Source organism: Perna viridis, chromosome 11, assembly GCF_037379345.1.
Source record: "Perna viridis isolate PV_CMFRI_1.1 ecotype Kerala chromosome 11, ASM3737934v1, whole genome shotgun sequence".
Lineage (NCBI taxonomy): Eukaryota > Metazoa > Mollusca > Bivalvia > Mytilida > Mytilidae > Perna > Perna viridis.
In genome coordinates this window covers 12,122,931-12,149,067 of record NC_142455.1, presented here as the reverse complement: position 1 = coordinate 12,149,067, position 26,137 = coordinate 12,122,931, and the positions used below count along the sequence as shown (strand labels likewise).

Genomic DNA, 26,137 nt, shown 5'->3' with positions numbered 1-26,137 from the left:
TACTCAATGACGCACATTATATTGAGATACATGTACGACTGATAGCTATAATATAGCTGAAATATTGCTGCGCGGACATTAAACCCCAACAAACAAACAAAGATAGCTGTAAAACAAGCTTCTTTTTTTTGGGGGGGGAGGGGGGGGTCAAATTACACGAATCATTTTTATAATAATCACTCTACTTTACAGTGTAACATAACGCTTATGTTGTGTATTGTATTGTTTAAAAAGGGAATTGTACCGGATTTGTCGATACCAAAGACAAACTAATGAAAAGTATTGTGCTCTATTTTAATGATTGTGTTATGGGGATTTTAGGAGAACTACTATTTTACTGTTGCTGTTTTGTCTTGTTTATCTTGTACTCTTTCTGGTAAAAAAAGACAATTGACAATCGAGAAGGTGATAATTGGTTACAAGGCCGTACCCTTGTGTTACAGTTTTGGTTCTCTGTGGGTATTTGTCAGGACATAATGATAATTACTACTGTAGTTTGTTTTTTGTTTATTTTAATCAGAAATATTAAGTCAACTACTCTATAATTTCTGCAATGTTCATTGTCTTCAATTCGGATTCACTTTTCTGTTCATCTTCGTTGCAATATCCAATTTACGATAGGTCTACCTGAATGTTTCTTTTAAAAAATACAAAATGATTAATTTATACAGTGAAACATTTGTAAACCGAACCAGATCTATAAAAATCTTGCTACGAGTTTTAAAGTCCCTTCATTTCAAATTGAAGTTTGAACCCCTAATTTTTTACCTAAAAATCTTATTACGTAATCATGTCTCCTTGTTAATACTACTTATACATACACATACAATGTACACACAATCCTAACTTATCAATTTATTCCCTCTTAGCGATTTAGTGATGTTTTGGATGTCAGATCTCACAGGAAGGATTAATTTCTAATTTTATAATATAGACGGATCATACAGGCGATTTAAGTACATTTTCTGTATGAAGAGGATTTACCTAGTACGACAATGTAAATTTAAAATTTAAACATATGAATTTCAATCCTCCGTAAATCTTTACAGTTTGCATGACTGAAGTTGGTCTCAAACAATAGTTTAAATAACGACAATGCACATGATGCAGTAGGTAGGACAGAAACCAATTTCAGCTTTAGATTTATTATGACGAATCTATTTAAAAATGAGGAAACGAAAGCAAAAGTTTAACTGAAACTACAGCGAGTAAAATTGATTACTAAGGGGAACAAATTTGGTTCTCTTTTCATTGCATGACCAACTCTATTCCCAGACGTTTATTGTTTAATCTCTATATGTTAACCCTACATACATCGTTGGTCATACAACTATACTTACAAATCACTTTTATAGGGTTGTGCCAGGAAACCCGCCGAACTGAAAGTCAATATGGAAATGGCAAGAGAATAGACATCCGGGTCTTGGCAAGATTTTTGGAATGAAATATCCGCTGTAACCAACAAACTGTTTGACCTGTTTTAATTTTACAAACATCTACTCGGTAGTCTTTAGCATTGGTCGAGATTCCTCACTGAATCGTACATGACCATTTGGTTTTTCATTTTTGTTTGAGTAATTTATGCTTTCACCATTCGTCAACTTTTGTAGTTCAATATCAGATGATTTACGTTTGTCTTTGTGGTCACAGTCAGAATTAGAATTTGACCCTATAGATCCTCTTGCCCTGGACACGTAAGACATGATCGTGTCCCTATTTGAACTCAAATGTCCTCGACCGTGTGACAGATTAAAACGTTTCCACTTCTTTGAGATTTCTGTCTGTACCTGAAACAAATAAAAACATTGTACCCATTTAGAAAAGGTATTGTTTTGTTACATCTACAAATTCGCTATTTTCATATAATGTGTATATAACTTTACGGCAATTTCTGATTTTTTTTCGGCAACTTTTTTTCATTGTTCTTACAGGCTGATTTTTTCGATAGCTGGATACTGCCATGATACTAAAAATATTGACATTTTTCAATGCAATGGTGGAGTCAAATTGATTGTGGTGACACCGATAAGGATACGCTCGTATGTTTTTGACGTCTGTACACAACATTTTATGTCACTATGTAAGGCACGCTGTGTTTTTTTTTCTGACGACGACTTCAGGTCTGCTGTTATTCTCTACAAACTTAGTGGTAGTTACAGAGTAATCAAGGGAACCAAGGTTATAGTCGTAATCAAAACAATGTAATCCAGGGAAAAAGACCAGATATAAAAAAAAAACAGACATACATAACAAAGAAAATACAGTAACTAAAATCATACATACAAAGTAACAAAAGCATAAATGAGCAACTCGGACTCGGAACACCCGCCGAGTTTCTCATAAAAGTCAAATCCGGAGTAGACAAACGAGGAAAGGAAAACTATGACACGTTGAACAGATCAGTTTTCATGGTGCAGATAGATGCACCGTAATGATCCACGAGTTCATGATGACGACCATAAATCTTCTGTAGTGATGACTTTAATCTTGCAATATCATAACCCTTCTCCAGGAGCCAATTTGTTAGAATTATAGCGCGATACAAAACGTCTGCGTAGTTTCGTCAAGCTCTGGCATAAAGTATGAGTTGTGATATGAACACTGCAACCCCGTGCAGGTCCGGGTGTTAAAAGAATAGGCCTGCAGCAGCGCTAAGCTTGTCGTAAAATGCGACTAAATAGTGCTCAGAACCCTAGCCGGGGGCCTAGGGCGCTCTGCCCACATAGCAACTGGGATGTGTTTCCCAGGTGGTGGAATGTGGAATGGGGTACCCCTTGCGTGTTACATGCTGGGATTGTCAGGCTATAATACGGAAAACCTGACCGCAAACCATAGTGGTGCCCCGTGCTGGGAAAGATGCCACGTTCCTCGCACGTTAAAGAATCCTACTGTGGTATTCTCCCGGAGTAGGAACCATAGGGCTCCGCCACAGGATGCTAAATTGCCCGACCCTACCCACATCTCCCTATTTCCAGTGGCAATCAATATTTGTCGACCCCATTGTCCTTGTGTCCCATCCCTTTTCCATTTCATCATCAATGTCATGTTCATTGTCTGAATATAGCTGAAATATTACTGCTAGGACGTTAAACCCCAACAAACAAACAAAAAATGAACACTGCATACGCAGGTTCTGAAGAGATGTTGCCATAGATCAAAGGGAAGTTGACAATTCTGAATGAAAAGTCATTACGTTTGTCGTGAAGTCTGGTCAACAGTTTACCATCGATTTCGCCCCGTGCAGGTCCGGGTGTTAAAAGAATAGGCCTGCAGCAGCGCTAAGCTTGTCGTATAAGGCGACTAAATAGTGCTCAGAAACCTAGCCGGGGGCTAGGCGGTCTGCCCACAGAGCAATTGGGATGTGTGCCCCAGGTGGTGGAATGGGGTACCCCTGGCGTGTTACATGCTGGGGTTGTCGGGCTATAATACGGAAAACCTGACCGCAAACCATAGTGGTGCACCGTGTTGGGAAAGATGCCACGTTCTTTGCACGTTAAAGAACCCTGCTATGGTATTCGATAGGAGTAGGAACCATAGGGCTCCGCCACAGGAGGCTAAATTGCCCGACCTTACCCATCCCCCTTTTTCCAGTGGCAATCAAAATTTGTCGACCCTATTTTCCTTGTGTCCCATCCTTTTTTTTTCATTTCATGTTCATTTTATCATCCATTTCATGTTCATCGTCTGAATATAGCTGAAATATTGCTGCTCGGACGTTAAACCCCAACAAACAAACAAACAAACCATCGATTTCTAAGTGTAGGTCGAGAGATGAGGCTGACTTCAGTGTCAATAGTATCCTTTATCTCAAGTTCTATAGGGTAGAGGCGATGTATGAAATCCTCAAAATTAGGATTGTTTAAAGATAATACGTCATCTATATAGCAGAAACTGAGATTAAAGGATCTAGCTAAACGATATTCTTTCTTTCGGATCAGATCAGCTATGAAGTCAGCCGCATATGAGTGAAGGAATAGGTCAGCAAGTGGAGGAGCGCAATTTGTACCCATTGGAATGACGACCGTATGTTGAAAAACGTGATTTCGTTGTTTTGATCACGATTACTTATAATTTACTTAAAGCGACACTACATGTTTTACAATTTGCGAAAGTTATGTTCTAGGTCTAAATATCAAGATACAATGAGATTATTGATAGAAAATGTAAAATTGTGTGTGAAAACTAGGGGAAAATCATGATCGAGTTTAGGCACATATTCGATAAAAGCATTTTTTTTTAATTACAATGTCTACTTTAGTACTAACCTCTCCGTTTAGGAAGCAGAATAGTAAGGAAACTATAAAACCCTTCAAAAAAAGGAAATGTATTCAGATAAAGGAGCATAACAAATCTATCTAACTGTTGTAATGTTCTTTTCGCTAAGTGTATGTTTTGCAACTTGATATACCGTAAAATTTTGGATGTATTTTTATTTTGTCGTATTTGGTACCTGTATTACAAGCGCCAAATTAAACACTTAAAAGTAGTGACTGCTTGAATTGTCAATGCACATCTTTGGTTACAACCAAAACTAACGTTTGGCTATCATCAAAACTGAACACGCTATGATAAAACACCTTATTTCGGGAAAAAACCATCAGTAGATTCCGACGCCAAAAATTTTCGAAAATATACAGTAATATTGTGAATATCAAGATTAAAGTAGTTTCATGATATTATAAATTACTCAGAACTCAAAGACACATTGTCTTTTGTACTATTTAGTTTTGAATACAGATGTTTCTTGCGAATAGCGTTTCGGTATGTTGAAAATGTAAACTTTGGAATATCGGATAGTGGGGTTTTTTTTTGCGATACTTTGTGTTTAACATTTTGTATCGGTGAGAATTTCGCGGTCTGAAGTTTTTAAGTTATAACCAAAGAAAAGAAAAGGAAATTATCGATTAAAGATTATTCTGGTGGCTTTTTCGTGGCTGCAATTTTAGTAATAAAATACCACATTTACATTTAAATAAAGCGATGGAGTACAACGATGCTTTTATTATGTGTTTAACATTCGTACAACAGATAAAATAAATAATAATTGCTTTATCAAATCGTTTTAATAAAACAGTATTTGCACAGAATGTACCCTTTTTAACACAACAATTATTTTTCTTTTATTTGAAACAAAACGATTGTATTGCTCTAACGTCAAAATACGCCTTTGGACGACGCATATATCAAAAGATAAGACCGAAACAATCATCTTACCTAGTTACACGACACTCCTCACCGATAATTTTACCTTTATTTATTACATTGATTTGTTGTCTTGCCTATTCTATTGTGTTTGTTTATTACTCGTACCTGAATAGAGTTGAAGAACATCTCGAAGTATAATTTGACTAATTCAGCTTTGTCGCTGACCTCGTCTGGTAAACCAATGAATACAATATAATGGACCCCAAAAAGCGGAATTAAGACCATTGTTGATTTGGCTAGTTTCCTGTGAATGATGAAATTATACAGTTGTATAGGTTGTTTTTCACATGAGAATTGCAAACAATTTTATTGGTTTGTTTTATTTCATTCAGAGTAAAAGAATCATGACTCTGTACTGTAAATAGTTCGATAAAAAAGCCTAATTTTAAAACAGTATGGTGTTTATTAAAGTTCCAAGTGAATAAATTCAAAGTGATACTTTGATATCTGTAGTACATAGGTAGCATTGTCATTACAGTTACAAGTGTAAGAACTTGTGATGTTTCCATTCACTGACACTGTCCTTTTTGCATCAATTTTAGTATACTTTAGTCAGCTTTTGAATATTTCGATATTTTTATATTAATTGTTTTCAACATATATGGTACAAGTTAAATGTATTTTACTAGACTTAAAACCTTTATGTGTTGATGACATAGCTATTCACACTCACGAAGTCTAAAAACAAATACATGTATTACATGTAAACAAATTTCACAGGTATGTGTTCATTCGCTTTAAGAGAATACTTTATACATGCTTTCTACGGAACAAGTGTGTATTTTTATTATAGTCGACATTTTCCAATGATATTTCTATCCACTATTACAATGCTTGTAGTACTTTATGAAAAAGATCTCGCAAAGATATTTTCATGTGCATTCTTGTAATTTGTGACAAGTTTCCGCTTCATACTTGAACTAGTTATGTCAATGTTTTCTTAGCATTATAAGAACTTAAATCCCTGAAGTTTTATTTTATTCCGTTATGTTAACTTCGTGTTAAATTTCATGTTCCATTGTAATAACAAAATTGTCTTGCACAATAAACATTAGATCATGTTGACATAATGAAGAAAACATTTTTGCCTGCTGTGAAAATATTTGAACGTTAAAAGTCTTCTTTTTTGTCTCGAGTTGGTAATGAGTCATATAAGAATTGTCTTCCTATTTCTTCCTTCCCGACTTGACATTGTATGAGCATCTTGTAGAGTGCGCTTATCCAACCTACGCACAAGGTCCATACTGCCAGTTTTTGGTAATGTTCAAATTGCTCATTTACTTTTCTTCCTTTCTTTCTACGCATTTTTTTTAGTTATATCATGTTCTTTGTTGTGTTTTCCCTGTCAAGTCTTTTTTCCTTGAATAAAGATTTTCGCTCGAATATTTGTTTCCTTGGTTACTCTTTTATTTTGAATGATTTGTTTAAAAGAGTACAAAAGGATTAGTTTTTGAACAACGATAAGCAAAGCATGGTTACATTGCGTGTACAAAGCAGAAAGCAGACTCTGAAACATCATACATAAATACGTGTTTAATTGAGCGCTGCAGTGCAGGTGTACAAACCAAAGCTCGTTTGCAATAACAAAAACAACAGGAGATTCGCTTCTGTCAGATATATATTGTATTATGCAATAGTTTCGACAAATGTTATTCAGCGATTTAGCTTATGAAACAAATTGTTTCTTTGTTTAATAAGAAATTTGAAAATTCATCATGTTATCCCATGTAAAACATGTAAAAGAAGAGAATCTCCAGTTTTTATTTTTGGTACAAACCAAGGTAACATTCAAATTAACCTGTGAATAAATTTATAAGAATTGTTAAGTCATCTTAAATGACGTTAAAACTGAAATGGTGTATGAAGAATAAAGGCATTATATGTAAACTTTAGAACGCATAGCTAATGTACCATTTTGCACATATGCAGTTTAAAAACCATTGGAATCAGATGATATGTAATACAAAATTTACTAAACAGTAGCAGATCGATGATTTATTGTCGTTTATCCGTCTATTTGGTCATGTTTTGCTGAACACTCTTTTAACATCAAACTTTTCTTTGGCACAAATGTTATACTTAGTATTGCATGATAATAACAATGCAGTTTTCTTATTGTAAATACTTCGTTGTAAATTATCTCAAAACTTTTTTTTCTGATAACTATTTTTTTCATTTCATTTTTCTTCTTCAACGATTCGAACACAACAGTACAAAAAACGTTCGCTACGCCTTACGTTTAACATTAATCAACTGATGCTCAATGCGCACAGAATTATGGTATAGCCGGTAAGGAATGACATTATGACAAAAAAAAATTAGAATGGGCACAGTTAATGTTAAATACTTTTAATAGATATTATTATTCTATTGATTCTTTACCTTTATTAAGAACAATTGTTCAAACTTTGAATAGTAGGTTAACTTTAAAGAAAATTAAAGTAACAACAAATGAGTGGCAAACATTGAACCAGGAAAAGGCAAAATAAAAAAGACAATTTACTTGTGTTTTCAATGTACATAAAGAATAAAATAAGCAAAGCCGTTTTACAGATTACTAGGTAGTTCGAATATTAACATCACATTTGTCAATTTGACACCCAATGAAATCAGTTAAATGCGAAAGCGATATTTGAAAATTAGTGTTATATTCAATTCCTTCACCCCTTTAAGGTAGTACACCTAGGGTAAGGGACACAACTCTTACAAATCATTGGAACGCTTGTATTCAGCATTTTACATCAATCTCTTGTAAGCATCAAAGTAATTACATTCTGTTACAAATGAAAACTTGACAAGCTTTGTTGAAATTGAATATGATACAAACATATCACTGATTTCAAGTGTAATGTCCCTTACCCTAGGTCAACCTCCTTAAGCGCTGTTTGTTAGGCTAAGTAGGATATATGATCGGTGATTCTAAATATGATTACTGAACAGTGAAAGTACTAATATTCAAAGGACAAAGAACGGATTGAAACCGTCTTTGACATACGATATTGCCATATGGCTTGTAAGTCTCGTCATATGAATTTAATATCCATGCAATAAAATTGGAAGTGGTTAAGAGAAATGTACATTTGCGTTGTATTTTGATTAAATTATAATTCATGCCAAACTAAGTATCATGTTTTTGTTACTCGAAATAATATATTGAAAACAAATTGGTCTTTGGATTGTTATGCTTTCATAAGCCGCATCGCAAACACAAACGCACCGAAACTATTTTAAAATCCAATGATCAACAAAACTTGAACTGACTTTTTATAATTTATGATTCCTATTCAAACCGTCGTTGCAAAAATAAAAAAAAAACTGAAATTAAGGTTTCTTAAAAAAAATCAATTTTCCCGCACGAATAAAAGTACTTACACAATACTTTTACAAGCCATAAGAAAACAAAATGTTGTGTGTCATAACTTACCTGTACCTAAATTTCTTTGTTTCAAATGAGTTGAAGGCTGTGAGCTTGGTGAATAGCACTCGAATAATATTCAAGAATATTATGAAATTAATCTAAAAAAACACAATGTTATATCATGTATTACTTAGTCTAACTGTACAATGCCGTACAGCGGTAAATTTTCGCAGATATTTAGTTTGGCATATTTTTGTGGTCAAAAAAGTAAATTTCGAATAGATATTTACACTGGGCTTAAGTAGTTGAAGCAATAATTATCATTAGCCATAATTAGAACAGCCAAAGTTTTTCGTAAACTTTTTCACTTCAAAGTCGCCAAATTTTTCACCCGCATAAATAAATAGCAATATGGTTTATCAACCATTTATGATGGCGATATGCTTAATGTAGCTTGTGTTCTTAATTTCATACTGTGTCGAACATTGAAGTTAAAAACTAGATACATGATGCTTGAAACAGCCTTAATCGCTCACCTGACTTGATAAGCAATATTGTATTTTTGTAAAATCTGTCGTTTTTGGTTTTTTTTCTTTGATGAAAATACCTAATTCTCATATCTAAGGATTAATCAAATTATTTTTTCAATGAATTCTGTCCAGTTGTGCTTGAGGAAAAAAGTTTCAAAGATATAACATTAAAATGTCTTTTTTCCTATTTTTAATGAAATTTCTTCGTAAAAAGGCAACAACTCGAACATAGCTGAACATATTTACACAAAAATTAATTATATACAGATCTCATCATGCTTAACAATTTTACCCGGTGTCAGAATTTTTATGCACCAAACATTTTTTTGAGATAGATGCAAACAACCTCTGTCGGACTCCTGTTTTATTTTCAGTAACAGCGGCCATGTCTTTAAACGAATAAAAAATTTCCACATCAGTTCCCTAAAGACCATGAATCGCTTACCTGAATTTATTTAGCAACACTGTATTTTTTTTGTAAAAGCTGTCGTGTTTTTTTTTATAAAATGCCTAAAGCTCATACCTTAGGAACATTAATTTTCAATGAATTCTGTCCAGTAGTGAACGTGAGAAGATTTTTTTTGGAACTGAATTTACAACAAAAGTAGCAAAAAGGTAATGAAAAATAGCAATAACAAGGCTTAACAGATTTACAATTGACCAAAAATATATCTCATCATGCTGAACACTCTAACCTTATGTCATGATTTTCATAAACCTAACGGATTTTTTAGTTATATGCATACAACTTCTGTCTGACCCCTATGCTCTAATTTTGGTAACCTCGGACATGTTTTTAAACGGATCAAAAGTCCCGCATTCATTATATGCAGAATACCCTAAGAAACATACATACCAAGTTTAATTCAATTTTTTCACTGAACTAAATTCCCCGCATCATTTACAGTATATGCAAAATTGGTCATGTAGTTCAGATGAAAAGAATTTTTAAAGAGATACATTAAAAATAGCGAAAAAAGGTCAACAAGGGTAATAACTACATGGATTTAAAAAAAAATACACGAAATCTTGATTGATCTTGACGTACTGAACACTTTAACCCATGTAAAAATTTTGCTAAACCTGACGATTTTGGAGATATATACTGACCCTTTAGTAACAGTGGTAATGTTTTTCGAAGGATCGAAAATATCCACTTCAGTTTCATAATATTCATATCAAGTTTGGTATTAATTGTTCAAGTAGTTTCAGAGGAGAAAACCTTTGCAAAATTGGTAACAATGACGACGACGGACGTCAAGTGATAGCAATAGCTCACACGGGCCAGCTGGTAAATGAATAGGGAGAAAAAAATCTCTTTTATTACGTTACTTCAAAATACTTCAATTTTAAATTTGGTGCGAATTTTCATCTTTTTTAAGTACGACCAACACGAACGAGACGATTTTTCTTAATCAGTCAATAAATTCCAAGTCCAAATTTCCAGGAACACGGCTGTATGCAGAAAGTAAGTATTTGTTGACCTTAGAAGCTGTAAGCTGTTAAATCTCAACTCCTAAACGTAATTGTACTCACTGCAACGGTTAAAACAATGGGTCCTCGCATTATCCAAAAATATCCACGAACCAAATGAGTATTCCAACACCTGGATATAATAATGCATACACGTTATATTGATGAAAAAGTGTGGGACAGACATTTTGTTTCTTGAAGAAGACTAAGGAATAGTTGGATCCCTTTTTGGCAATAATGGCGATTTTGTATAACTTTATTTTATACTGTGAAATCAGAACAGAACAGAACAGTTGGCACATCATAGTGCTACAAGAGACATAAATTTGAAGAATGTACAATATACGATATGTTTAATGTCGGTAGATGCACAATCCGGAATGCAAGGGATAAAATACTGGATAACTTTCTTTATTCGAAGAGGTTTATTAGTTTTGACTGGAATAAGTAAGAATTAAGTGTCAGTATCTGTAAAAATCGGACAGAAACATGGTAGGAAAAATTGCACTTTTTTTAAAGGCAATGAAAAAAGACAAAATTTTTTATATCACTTCGGTGAATTAAGTTATAATTTCACATTTATAAAATGCACTTAAAATGAACATTACAAGGACAGATAACTCTATCTCAAACCAGCTTTGTCTAACATTCTACTGAATTTTTTCTCATCAAATCCAATGATGCAGATGTCAAATAATGGTCTTTTCAAATATATCCTTGACTTAAAATAATTTGTCAGATCGGTGGATTTCTGACATGCATGTTTCTAATTTTTACAAAAAAAAAACTTACACTTTCGTACAACCTGTTCAACAATCAACAACATTCGTTCAATACATAATAGGAATAAAGGTCCGTATACGTATTATATAAGCATCAAAGAAAACAAAAATCGAAATTTAAGGTGTACACCTCATCGAAGGGAAATAACTGTAAAAATCTCCAAAACGTTTTATTTTGTAACAATCTGATATCAAACTCAAAGCATCTTGGCGATCAAAAGTTTCGTTGATGAAGCCATTATATGATCATTAGAATGATTCCCATGAAACGTGGTTAAACTTTCGTGACATTTATATTACTTGCTTCATTCATCAATGTACAAACACTGAATAAAATGTCAAAAAAAAAATAAATGAGCCATATACATTTTAGAGATGATATTAGGTACCTCCTTTGGATTGCATTACTATACTTACATAGCAGAAGAGGGTTTGAGACATAAAAAAAGACGTGTTGTGGGTATTAAGCATTAACTTTTATTTTATTTAAATAGCAGTCTTGATGCGAAAAATCAGAAGGAGATGACTCATGCAAGTGAAATACCCAACAAATTTATATTTAGTTTTAATTTAAGGAGGTAGATCTAGGGTAAGGGACATAAGTCATGAAGTCAGTGATATGTTTGTATCGTATTTAATTTCACCAAAGCGTATCAAGCAATCATTTGACACAGAATGAAATCAATCCAAGTTATTTTGATGCTTACATGACATTGATGTAAAATGCTGAATACAAACATTCCAATGGTTTGTAAGGGTTGTGTCCCTTACCCTAGGTCTACCTCCTCAATACAGTTCCAGGACATATAATTTTTCAATCGAATGTTGCATATTCAATATAAGAAAAAATATTGATTGCGTATGAAATAGACAGTCTGTAAGAGATATCGTTCTTGATTCAGTTAGATTTGGGTTGATTTGAGTTAGAGACGATCGCGTGGTTCTCTCAGAAATATAGACTCAAATACAGAGAGGACTATTGTTACTCAAAAATATAGCATATGTAGACCGAAATAGCACCGTTCGGTTTATTGTTTTTTCTACACCATGGATCCCCGCCACCATAGACACTGTGAATCTATGCACTGGTATTTAATAATTTTGATATATATTCACATAATTAACAGTAAAAATCTAAGCAGCTCCTGGCGGCAATTAACACTTGTTTTAAGTTTTTATGTATTTATTTATTTATTTATTTATTTTTCACTACGACAAATGTTCATGCACTTATTTTGTTTAAATGATTAATCCGACACACATCGAAACTTGGCATGAAAGACGACTAATGCTTTATGTATTGACCCGATAAAAATCCAATAAATTTTTTAAAGCAGGATCCTTAATGCGACGGTACAGCATAAGCAAAAGTAGTAAACGAACACAACTTACAGGTAATCATCGAGCTTTGCTCGGACTATAACCCATGGTCCAACAAATAATAATGGAGATGCTAAAATAATGATAAAAAACACAATTGTATGAATAAAATCTTTACAACATTTGACTTTCTTATAGGCACTATTCTTGTGTTTTTCAACAATGTGGCAATTTTCGTTATAGGAGGTTTTTAACAGTTTTTAACCAACATCAATGGATACATTAACTATAATCATTCAAAACATCAGTTGATCAAACACTCCCTTGAATGTATGCATGAACATCGTGTTCTTTCCTATTCACATGAATTAACTTTTTTTGTCTTAAAGTGTAAACGATTGGGCATTTTCAAAAACTTACCCCAACCAAATACAATAAACCACATGATTCCGCTTTTCTCAGAGAACACTGCTAATGTGATCAGCATATTCAAATATAATCCTTCTACTAAAATCCACACATAGTTTGTACTCAGAATGTAGTGAAAAATTGTAAAAAATAACTTGCATTCCCAGTGCTGAAAGAAGGATATACGTATAAGATAAAATGTGTTTTAAAATATAATAAAATGTGTTTTTATGATTTTGTTTTTATTTTTGTCTTATTTTTTGTGCGTTTGTTTGTTTTTTTGTTGTTTTTTTTTCTTACAATCGGAACGAATACTTATCTATAAAATACAAAATATTGAAACAAATTTATGTTTTACATCGAAGGCACAGTCTTCATCGATAGTTGTAAATTGAAAAATGACATTGGTTATCTTCATAAGCTTGTGTTCGTGATAAGGAATGTCACTTATACGAAAATAATATTGTTTTTGCTACATGAGAACTGAAAACTTTGTGTTTAAAACATGTATATTGTTTATCTTCAAAATATATTTCTTTACCCACCGATTTATTTGGTATAAATGCAAAACTGTTTTCGTCGACCTCTATGACATCTGATGGGAATGCTAATCCCTTGACAAGTAAGTTTTCCTTCATGAATGAGACTGAGGCTCTCAATATAAATGAAACAAACAGATTGATGTGTATTGTGTTTCGTGGACATCGAAGTCGCCTAACAAAGAGAAACCATACATGACATATTTACATTATAGATTTACATATCTACGTTATAGACGGAAGTGAATTATGTTCCTGGTTGTATAATACACTTAAACAATTTGGATGTGAAATAAATTTTGTCCTTTTCTATCGCCAACAAATCTCAACATTTTTTTTACTGCTGTTTTACATCACTGATATTTTGTAATGTCAATCCGTTCATCATTTTTATTTTATTATTACGCCGAGAACGCGTTATACGTAGTTACACTCCTTTAATCTTGATATTTTTGGGCATTACCATATTTTGATCATAATTTGGTTATCTCACCTTACAAATAGGTTTCCTATATATAATTTAATTTCAGAAGTAACACGTTTCCTGATTGGATAAAATTAAATTGTCCATCATCTCATATACCGAATTTTGTATATGACTATGGCGTCATCTACCTTTTTCAATGATCTACTCGTTGAATTTTGATACTTAAATTAAATAATATGGAATGACTGTTATATTTTTTTCGGTCTATTTGAAATTACTTCAAAGCTTGTGGTCCACATTCGTAAATAACCTGCTACGCAGGTTATTTAGTGTGCGTCACGTGAATGAGGTTATTTTATTATAGACCGAAAGTCATTCCATAAATAAGTTGGCAGCTCAACCTATCTTCAAATTATATTATCCAATTAAAACAGAATAAGCTATCGTAAAAAGTACATAGATTTTTCTAAGATTCTAATGAAAAAATCCAGTGATGCAGAGGTCAAATAATGGTCTTTTCAAATAGAGAAAGCATCCTTGAGTAAAATTATATTATCAGATCTGTGAGGTTCTAACATGCATAGTTCTATTTTTTTTCCAATTTTGCCTGATTCTTACAAGCAATTACACTTAAATGTTAAATTTATTGAACGTATTGATCAACTCTTAGGAGGATCCTTTTTTTTATAAAAACAAATACATCAATGTTTTAACCAATAACCAAAAAGCAACCTTCTTTATGGACATTCATCAAAGACCAGTACGCAAACAAGTTTAAAATGTGTCCACTTTTCAGGACAACTATCGTGGAAAGTATTCCTATATCCATTCATTTGATAACATGGAAATGAATATGGGACTTGACTGAGACTTTAAAAGTTAAATTGTTTGTCAATGTGAAATTGTTATTTTATCAAGAAAGAATAGAATGAGTCGATGTCGAGATCTATTACCATCATGAAAACTTCAATACTTGTTATGAGTCCATCTTCATTTTAGCGGAAAGATTTCTTCCCTAGACATACTTTTTTATATTTTACATCCGCCATTACATAGGCGACTTGGCAATGAGTTCAATCTTAAATCTTTAATACGGTTTATTTTTCTTTAATATAAAATAGGGGTGTGACCGCGTTATCTCTTATACTTTTTCTTTAACAGGTGTTATTGATGTAATTGTAATTCATGCAACGAAGTTGCGGAGGGTATGATGTTTTTGACTTTTCCGTCCGTTATCACTGTCCTGTGCGCGCAGCTCCTCTTAAACAGCTTGACGGATTCCATCATTTAGTAGGCTGTATTGTTGTAATACGAAGGTGTGAATATTATACCGCCAGTTTGATTCGTCACATTTTGTTGGAGTTAAGGGACTATTTTTATTTCCTATCTTACAACGTGTAAGTAACGTATCGTATACGTAGCAATTTGATAATTCCTTTTCTTAAAAATAACACGTGATGTACATGACAATAAAATAAACAACGTTCATGACATGATGAAAATTAATTAGAGGCAAGCATACACTGTATATTTCGGAGGCATACTAATCACGCAAGCTCCTTGCAGCGGCAGACTTATTTTCCGCTCTTACTAACCGCCGCAGACAAGCCTTTCAAAATTCTCGGACACTATTCAAATCAAGTGTTGTTTGGCAATCGCATAACTCGCGTAAAATCATTCATTTTTCGAGACTTTGCAAGATTCTTGCATTTATTTGGAGGGCTGACTGCAGCGACTAGAATAAATTTCATATTGACAACATTTAAATTGGGAAATAAAAGTAAAACACTAAAAGAGTGTGTTTTCATCGGTGATTTCTCGGGCAAAAACTCTAAGAAACGGCCGACTTTTATAGCGTGTACAATGATGATGTTCAGATAACGCTGTTCTTGTGTTGATTCAATAACAATCCCCGAAGATTTTATTTTAGGTGACAACTTTGACACATACGTATAAAGGAGATTCAAACAGTTTATCAAGGGAATGGAGTTCATTGTGTGAATTCACTTTATCAGTGTATGACCAGTCTGATTGAACTTTTTCATTGTATGCACTGTAATATCTCTTTAGATTGTTTCTCCCTCAGACATGAGTTCTTTTCTTTTGGGAATATTTACTTGTCTTAGTTTTTGTTTGTTTGCATTTTTCATGTTTTCGTTTTTGTTTCATTTTCGTGAATCTTAAAAATAAACCGTTTATTGTAAAGCGTTTTCTGTCTTCTCCCAATATCTATGTAATTTGGATACATTACCTAAATGAAACCATGATGACTGTTGCTACCACTAGACAGACCAAAGATATCCCATATCCGATGTTGTAGATTACTCTAATGTAAGGCATGTGTTTCTGAAAAAATCAAATATATCATTGTTTTTTACATGAACATCGGAATGTCGGTAACACTCAGATCCCGGAAAAGTAGTTTTGAACCTCTAAACCTTTTAACATCAACCTTCAAATAACTTATAAACGGTATCAATATGGCTCCTAAACATCAAGTGTCAATGACGAGAATTAGCATGGACCCTTTTTTTACTTCCTTGATCAGAACCCATTTCTTTTAATAAATTTCACGGTCCTTATCACATGAGAAAATCGATTATACATTATTCCTGCAATTAGTTATATAATTACAGGTTAATGTAGATTTAATTTTAACAAGGAAACAATTATACCTCACTAATAGTTATCATTTAGTATTATTTATGCTGAAAGGTTTTCGTGATAAATGGATCTTGATTAAAACTAGAAAAAAAAAGAACTGAGCATTGCTCACTGAAAAAATATGTCCAAACCCCAATAATCAAATGGCCAAAATAAAATACAGGTCTACAAACGGAACTTAAGTCTAAAATCGAACTTCTCACAACTGTTACTTTGTACCTCCTGCATTGTGAGGTAATTAGGAAATAAATTCTGGGAAAAAACGACGAATCTATTTTCACAGAGAAGAGTATTACTTATTTAAATTGGATTACAAAAATTTTTATTTCGGGGTTAGAGTATGGCGCCTGTTTATATAAAATAATGTATCTTTTGCCGTTTTGCGTTTTTTTTTTCATTGTGCAGCACAGTAGCATGAATGCAAATTATCGATATGAACTAAATACACTTTTAATGTTATAATTTTAATTGTGGCGACATCATATGCATATTGCTGATTCCTAAGTTATAATTGACAGTTTTTCAGCGCTGATTGACTTCCTTTTACTGTAAGAGCTCAAGTGAAATTGAAATTATTAAGATCGAAAGAAAACTATTAACGCCAATATCGAAAACACAGAACCAGCATCAAACTAGATGGACAATCGGACGACATCGAAATCCAAGTTCATGGCCAAAACGTGAAAACAGGAAATACAAATGGTCTACATCCGGTATGTAGACAACAGAATAAAAACACAATTACAGATAAGGAAAACAATACTGCAAAAAATCATAAAAAAATCGGTATTGGCATCAAGTGCTCCGGAAGGGCAGATATGTCTGTACAATGAAGGGTAATAACAAAATTACCGAACAGATAAAATCTAGGCAGTAGTCAAAAGAAATAATCTAAAAGGAAAATCCGTATAACAAATGGTAATATCAGGGCAAAAACCGGAATGTTGGTAAACTACCGCAATGGTCCTGACTTGGAACAGCCATTTCATAATGAAGGGTGAGTTATACCAGATTTTATATCGCGCTAAACATTCGCTTTCCATTACAGTTCATTATTTCCGGTATATTTCAACACAAATGGGCAGCATCAAAGTGCCACCAGTCAAAATCAGTAAAACCAGTCGTCAAAACAGAACAGAAGTTAAAATGATTTTAGGCTATGTACAGAGCTCATACTTTGATTAGAGTGCACCGCCATGTTGCTATGGGTCAAGTCCCATTCGACGAGAACGTGTTAGACTTAATTCAGGGAAAACTTAAGTTTACTTCTTATCCAGTAATTTCAAAATTATAATTATAGAAAATTATAAATAAATAAAATATAAAATAGAATCCATTGACGTATTAAAAGACACTACGTTGCTTCTCAAATTGTGCAATCGTCTACTTCCGTGTCGACGAATTTCGTCATTTCCGTCAGGGTAGTTCTTAGCCAATCATAGTTCTGGTCTTACATTCTACATACATGTATATAGGACATCGCTTGCGCTCCACCAATATAAACAAATAATAATTGAAAATAAAAAAAACTTAATAAAATAAACATTAAACATAAATTTAAAAAAAAAGTCTCTAGCTTGGTGTGGAAGACGCATACAGTTCAAAATGTAATAATAATGATAAAATACAAAGAAATACAGAATTAATTGTGTATCATTAATAAACAATCATCTATAATCTGTTTGTCAGAAACAGAATACTTTTCAATAAGAAATGGATATCGGAAATATTTTTTTTGCATATATTTTTACTTGATTTTTTGCTTTGTCCCATGATTTTGATTTTTTAGCTGTGAAAATAAAGAAAAACAATCCGTGTAGTAAATTGTGTTGTTAAATTAGGGGGTAAAGTGTGAGTGCACAAAATAGTTCCCGCGAAATTTAATTTAATAAAAACGTTTTATTTAATTGCTCATTTACTTTTGTTACTTTGTATGTATGATTTTAGTTACTTTATGTTCTTTGTTGTGTATGTCTGTTTTCCATGTCTGGTCTTTGTCCTTGGATTACATTCTTTTGATTACGCTATAACCTTGGTTCCCTTGATTACTCTTTCATATTTCAGTTATCATAAATTACCTCGATCAGTTCAGGAAACTTTATCATAGTCTTGTCAGTACACTGTGTATAGTCTGTCCATGTTAGATTCAACAAAGGATGGTAGAACCATGTGCCATTCAGCGTACACAGCTTGTATGCATATTCTTAAAATGTGAAATAGAATATTGTACTGCAATATTTATCAAATAGTTTTACTAAAAATAAAATTAGGACACGTGACCATCGAATACCTTTCTGTAATGTACATGTGCGACCGGAAATTTCATGACGGTCCTACACATTAAAATGACTCTAAACATATGAAAATATATTAGTTTTGTACTGCTTTATTTATCAACTAGTGCATAAATATGATTTACGACGCATGCCCATTGTTTATCTTTCTGTAACGTTCCTGTACATACTAACTGTCCAGGACAACCATAACTACTATTCCGCTCGAAAAGTAGGGTATAATAGGATCTGTAAGTCTCGTTCTAGTTTCATTTTCCTCACTGGAATTTCTTATGTATAGAATTAATGAAATTCAAAGGCCGGTCTGTGTTTTCTGGTTTTCTCGGAATCTCGGGATCTCGGAAAGCTCTATTTTATGCCTTTTCTTGAAAATTTTATCTTGTGGAAATAGATACATGTATCTGTCATTTTTATTGTTATTTTTACACGAAAATATGTTCTGAAAATGAAAAATCTGCATGCATTTGAATGGAAGACTATGGACCATTCTCGTGAAACCACGGAGTCACATGACGAGATTTACAAACTTTATCATAATTTATTACTGCATGCAAAAATGTATATAGAAACAATTTCTTGAATTGTATTACCTATTATATGTTATGATACGCGACAAATCGTACTCGTCGGTTCACAGGCATGTCCTTTCAGGCCAAATATGTTTTAAACTTACCAGTTTTAATGAATCCATTCAAATAACTTGGGCACGGTATTTTAGCCACACTTCCTGCTGGGGTTGGGGGCCAACAAGCCAAAGTATCCCATGCCCGTTCACAATAACTATCTGAAAACAAAATATAGTTCCTTATCCGTGTACATTTTAATATTTACAACTTTGAGTTTAACACAAGAAGATACATGCGCCTGAGTTAAATATAGACTTCCTTTCTGAGTAATCGTATAAAATGACCCTAAAATGTTCATAAAGAGACGGGTGTAGAAAGGGAAATCTACATTTTTTTAGGTTATAGTTTGGCCAGATGCGTTCCATTAAATTTTGTCATATTTACTAGAATCATAGTGAAACCTGTTGAAACCAATCACTAAATACACCGAAAACCTGTCCAAACCAGACACTTTTGGAAGTGCTATCATGTTCATTTAGAAAGTCCTGCGCAGAGGATATATTCGTGTTTTCAAAGCTGAACACCTACGTGACATTCAGTACTTGACCCCTGTTACTTAATGTATTCACATAAGTATAGTACACCGATAATAGCTTCGCAGGTTTGTTCTGATAAGTACTCATGCCTTGTTTTTTTAACATCATGTACAGCAGAGCCTATACGCTGTATGAGTAATATGTAATGAATCAAGAAGCGATTATATGTCAGATTAAACGTATTTTATTTTTTATAAATCGGACATCAGTCTGTACCAAACAATATCAATGAGCGACAGGTTACAGTATACAGTGGACCAGTGCAGGTCCGGGTGTCAAAAGAATAGGCCTGCAGCAGCGCTAAGCTTGTCGTAAAAGGCGACTAAATAGTGCTCAGAACCTTAGCCGGGGCTCGGGCGCTCTGCCCACAGAGCAACTAGGTTGTGTGCCCCAGGTGGTGGAATGGGGTACCCATGATGTGTTACATGCTGGGATTGTCAGGCTATAATACGGAAAACCTGACCGCAAACCATAGTGGTGCACCGTGTTGGGAAAGATGCCACGTTCCTCGCACGTTGAAAAACCCTACTGTGGTATTCTCCCGGAGTATGAACCATAGGGCTTCGCCACAGGAGGCTAAATTGCCCGACCCTACCCACCTCTTCCTATTTCCAGGGGCAATCAAAATTTGTCGACCCCATTATCTTTGTGTCCCATCCCATTTTTCATTTCATCATCATTTTATGTTCATTTTATCTTCAATTTCATGTTCATCGCCTGTATATCTGAAATATTGCTGCTCGGGCGTTAAACCCCAACAAACAAACAAACAAACAAACAAACAGTATACAGTGCTCTAACTTCAGTGAAAGCTATTTAAACAGAACCCTCAACAAACAAAAACCCTATCATAACTTCACACTTTCAATACACGTTTCTTCCGAATAAACTGCTTATTTGTCTAAACCAATACATGTTTCTCTCGAATAAATCTTTCATTTGTCTAAACCAACACCTGTTTCTCCCGAATAAGGTGCTTATTTGTCTAAACCAAATTGAATAAACCTTTCTCTCGAATAAACCGCTTATTTGTCTAAACCAATACAGTCATGTTTCTTCCGATTAAACCGCTCATTTGTCTAAACCCATACATGTTTCTCCCGAATAAACCGCTCATTTGTCTAAACCAAACAAATTCCAAATTCAAGAGTTCGGTTGAGATAAGTTTTACTGTATTATAGAGCGTGAATATATATTAATAATACAGTATACCATTTGCCCGTCCACTTTCCATTTCTATCTGTTCTTGGCAAGTTTCATTTGCTTCCGATATACCGCGACTCTGTTCTTCCACAGAAACTATGGCAACATCCTGAAATGTAAAACACATTAGTTTAAAGAGGTAGACCTAGGTTAAGGGACGTAACTCTTAAATCAGCGATATGTTGGCATCATATTCAATTTCACCAAGTCCTATCAATCTTTCATTTGAAATAGAATGAAATCAATCCAAGTTACTTTGATGCTTAGAAGAGATTGATGTAAAATACTTTACACAAACGTTCCAGTGATTTGTAAGAGTTATGTTCCTTACCCTAAGTTTACTTCCTTATATGTGCTGACAATTTGAAATATATCTTACTAAAACTCTATTTGTTTTAATTCTAAAAACATTGAATTTGTTTGAAATCTCCCCTGCCTGACAGCAATCATACATGTACTATTTGCAGTCGAGATAATTGCAACGAAATTCGGACGGACAGACACAGTAATTGTAAATTTACACAACCCATTCGTTGAGTCAGGGTACAAAAAAAAACAAAACAAAATGAAGTCTTACCCCATAACATGTCAATACAAGTAACGCCAGTAGTGTTGAAGTATAGATCCACATTTTATTCACCGTACCTGTAATAAAGAAAAAATACTACAACATACTGTGAGCTCCAAAGAGCCTGTCTCCATAAGCAACAGTCTATTTTTGTAAAAGCTGCCATCTTTTTTTCTGTCGGATACCTAAGTTACAATCGTATCAATTATGATTAATTCCGTCGAGTAGTTTCTGAGGAGAATATTTTGTTTAAAGAATTAACATAAGAAATAGCGAAAAACGTCGAAAATGGGCAATAACACCATCATGGCTTAACAGACTTACACGACAATTTGACCATCATTCTTAACACTTCAACCCTATGTCAAAATTTTGTTATACGTAACATTTTTTTGAGATATATACAGAACACCCATAAGGAACATTCGTACGAAGTTCGGTTCTCATTGGTCAAGTAGTGTCAGAGGAAAAGAGTTTTGAAAATTGTTAACGACGACGAATGTCAAATGATGGCAATAGCTTCAGGTGCGCTAATAAAAGGACATCGAAAAAGTAATTTTATATCAATGTGATGATATTACTTAGTACGGACGCCGAGAAAAATACTTGGATGTTATGTCGTAATTTCGATATACTATATCTATGTCGAAATTACGACATCGTATTTCTTTTTCAAATCAAATGACCACATATTTGTAGCTCTATCGTAATTTTGACATGGGATGTTGTGATTATGAAATAACACTTTTTAACTGGCCTAACCGGCTTCCACGCTTAAACTATCTTTTTGATTCCGGTCATAGACTATACTCAAACTTTTCCTTAATAATACATCGATACTGATTCGTTACAAATACATCAGACGAATTCCTGGTTACCTTAACAATAAAAATCAAATTCTACACAAGTACACTTCCAAAGTAATGTGAAATAAACATTATGTACAAAAAATGAGCAAATGAAAAAAAAAACGAAAAAAAAAAAACAATTTCCGGGTCCCTTGTTGGATTTTTGATCCTTACAGAAAATGACTCTTCAAATACATTCGTACATGTACAACTCACATTTGCGTGTATTTGGTTTGTACATGTGACATTGATCAAAATCAATGCCCATGTATGTACTCCGGAATTCAGATTAGTTTCATGCTATCATTTGTAAAGAAAATTGCCCACCTTTTAACACTCTGTGAAAGATCCAGTTGTATTAAATTTGTGCTGTATACCGACAGTTTAAACAACCACAACATTCCAGCGTAATTTTCACGCCAGTTTTACGTTTCAGTCATTGAACATACAAGTATGCACATAGCCTTTTGGATATTTGTATGATGGATTTGGTATGAACCCCATTATAAGGTGTATCAATAAATGTTTTCTGTTCACTTCTTGACTTCTATCAATTCAGCGTAAAATATGACTTCTGTTGGAAATGGAAAGGACATTGAACGGGTGTCCGAGGGGTGGAGGGGGGGGGGCGACAGGTGTTGAATATTCGCGTTGGTGTCGAGAACATGGCTATTCATCACTTACTGAATCATTATTTGAGAAAAAAAAATGGCAAAAGTCTCATAACATATTGAAACTCAATCCTTCTGTACGAATGAGAATCAGTGTACAGAGATTCTAATTTGTAGTTGAGGTAGTACATTATATTACCGTTACATGTATAACTCACAGAAGTCAATGATTTCATGTATATTGTTAAAACTCAAAAGCGTAAAACCAAGAAAATGGAGAGATAGAATACGGATATATGTTTTTTTTTTGTTTTTTTTTTGTTTTTTTTTGTTTTTTTGTTTTTGTTTGTTTGTTTGTTTGGTTTTTTGTTGTTTTTTTTACTTGGAAGGTACTTGTAATTAAATAAATGCAAATCGATTCTCTGTATAGATTGCTTCCAACAGTGGAAATTCCGGATTTGAAAATGAAATTGAAATTAAAACTTATGAGATATCTGTTGCTGTGAATAGATCTGAACCACACAATTAAGTTTTACATCTTTGTTGCGAAAGCGCAAGACTAAAACTGTCATTGAATACATGCTTCTGATTGGAAAGTTAAATTACTGTACAAGTTCTACGAAAAAGTCACTTCATATTAGATAAAAAAGTGAACCACTCAACGGTTTTTTTTTTCTAAATCACTTAAACAATTTAAGGTCTATGGGCTGAGAGGGCCCACTGCGCATCCCACTCAACAACTTCATGGTGATTTTTTTTCAAGTACCTTTATACCTCCCATTACCGAATTAATTTGTCGCCAAAGAACATTCTCGGGTTCTTTTTCAGCGTAAGCCTATATTTGTAACCCACTGGGTCAAAAAGCCAAGATTTTTGTGACTCAATTGTTCGAGCGTCTAAGTCCTTGGGACAGCAGATGAGAAAGGAACTAAAAATATATAAGTATCATCATGTAGCCCAATGTCTCATCTTGACAATGGTACACAGAATGTTGCTGTAAAACTTAGGATTTTAGAGTGAAAAAAAAAAATGTACCCCACCCTACAGAAAAAAATCGCTTAAATTGATATATTTTTCTATGTCAAAAATACTAGAGTATTTATGCATCAGTAAAAAAAATTTTTTTTTGTATTTTTTGTTTAGTATTATCACAATTATTACTCCAGGGGTTTGATGACTTGTGGCAATTCGTAGTCTGAATGTATAAAAACAATTGCAAAAAAAAATTGAATTTTCGATTTTCCCATGAAAAGGCACATAAAGTCTACTCACGAGTTTTTTTTTATAACTAAAACGTCTCAAATTTGGTATCATTCGATAGATAATTTAAATGTTTACATAAATAAACCACGGAAACCTCATTTTCAAATTTTCAAGAAAATTAAAAAAAAATCTTTCCACATAAATTTAAAATATTGCCCCTACCCCTAGAAAATTGGTCTCAGTATCAAACATAATTCTCATTCACAGCATACCGATACAGTAAAACTCATTAAAAATTTTAAAAATAGGTAAATAATGCTTAAAAATATATTACTTATCGAAATTTATAAAATCTAAAAAGACGAACGCTGCCCTGAATAAATGCTCGCTGCGAATTGCTCGCTAGTTTAACACCAGTCAACATTATTTTTACTAGTCCAGTTTGAATCTCATTTCCGCAGACTATCGCAGTATAAATCAGTTTGAAAAAAAGGGTGGGAATTTATCTTCACAAACACGCATATAAGTACATCTTTGCAATGTACAAGTAATATTCTAATCTCCCAGTTGATGAGGGTGTATTCGCTATTCGAAACCTTTATATCCCAGTCACACTCAGTGTCAAACCCTGCTTTATATCTCTGTCACACTCAGTGTCAAACCCCGCCAATTTACCGCAGATTTGTATGAAAAGCTAGCGAAGCGATAATTAGTAAATAAGGCAGTGGTTATAGGTTAAATCCGAGTCAATATAGTACATGTACATTGGGAGTTCGTCGTATTGGTGTACGCAACATTTTGTATTTCGTTTGACAGCATTCATCCATTCCAAGCTTTTATTCGTTTGTTTAAAAAATGGTAGTTAAAATTGCGAACTGTTGCATGAAAATTAAAAAAAAATAAACGAGAAGATTGTGTAACGGGAGAGCATGATTTGACTCGCAAAATTATACTCCGCCACCGAGGATCGAACCCTAGACCGCTCGTTGACAAGCCAGCGACAAACCGATTCGGCTAAAGAATGAGCGGTCTAGGGTTCGATCCTCGGTGGCGGAGTATAATTTTGCGAGTCAAACCATGCTCTCTCGTTACAATTGCATGTATTCGTTTTGACAATTGAGTAATCGTGTTGAACTGAAAACTTTGGTTGATGATCCAGTGTATGTTTTCAGAGTGATACATTTTCCTTTTAACTTGCAATTAAGTCTTCTACCTCTACTTCTACCATTTCGCGACCGTCATCAATTACTGATGATACTGTCACTGTCACTTTTAGTGCGCAATGCCCTATTTTACTTAGTAGCCATTAAAAGAAAAATTAACAAAGTGTGCTGTACAATTAACTGTGCAAGTAAAAACAACTTGATTAATTTAATCAAGTAAATGAGCCTTGAAAGATTCAAGACTCTTGGCAGAGGCAATGTCAGTGGGCAGAGCATTCCAGTCCCGGATGGTTCTTGGGTAGAATGACTCTCCTCAGTACTGTGTTGCATGATGGTAATTGGTAGGAGTGTAGGCCCATATTTCGACTGAGTCTTACTG

The 26,137-nt window shown here is 33.7% G+C and overlaps 1 protein-coding gene across 6 annotated transcripts in view; it reads right to left on the bottom strand.

Moving 5' to 3' along the window:
- Positions 1-495: 495 nt before the first annotated feature.
- The window catches only part of LOC148603005 (secretin receptor-like), a 59,773-nt gene continuing 34,131 nt past the window's right edge, over positions 496-26,137 (bottom strand). For 5 of the 6 annotated variants that reach the window (XM_088552501.1, XM_088552502.1, XM_088552499.1 and 2 more), the window contains exons 2-15: positions 21,943-22,010; positions 21,375-21,474; positions 19,674-19,784; positions 18,785-18,909; positions 16,294-16,388; positions 13,622-13,790; positions 13,089-13,245; positions 12,741-12,801; positions 10,630-10,699; positions 8,630-8,721; positions 5,311-5,449; positions 4,266-4,307; positions 1,341-1,787; positions 496-637 (exon numbers count right to left, since the gene is read on the bottom strand). In XM_088552501.1, coding sequence (XP_088408627.1) covers positions 1,497-1,787; positions 4,266-4,307; positions 5,311-5,449; positions 8,630-8,721; positions 10,630-10,699; positions 12,741-12,801; positions 13,089-13,245; positions 13,622-13,790; positions 16,294-16,388; positions 18,785-18,909; positions 19,674-19,784; positions 21,375-21,474; positions 21,943-21,996 — 1,506 coding nt within the window. In that variant the 5' untranslated portion in view covers positions 21,997-22,010 and the 3' untranslated portion in view covers positions 496-637; positions 1,341-1,496. The remainder of the gene's footprint in view (positions 638-1,340; positions 1,788-4,265; positions 4,308-5,310; positions 5,450-8,629; positions 8,722-10,629; positions 10,700-12,740; positions 12,802-13,088; positions 13,246-13,621; positions 13,791-16,293; positions 16,389-18,784; positions 18,910-19,673; positions 19,785-21,374; positions 21,475-21,942; positions 22,011-26,137) is intronic. The other variant, XM_088552504.1, reaches the window with a different exon arrangement.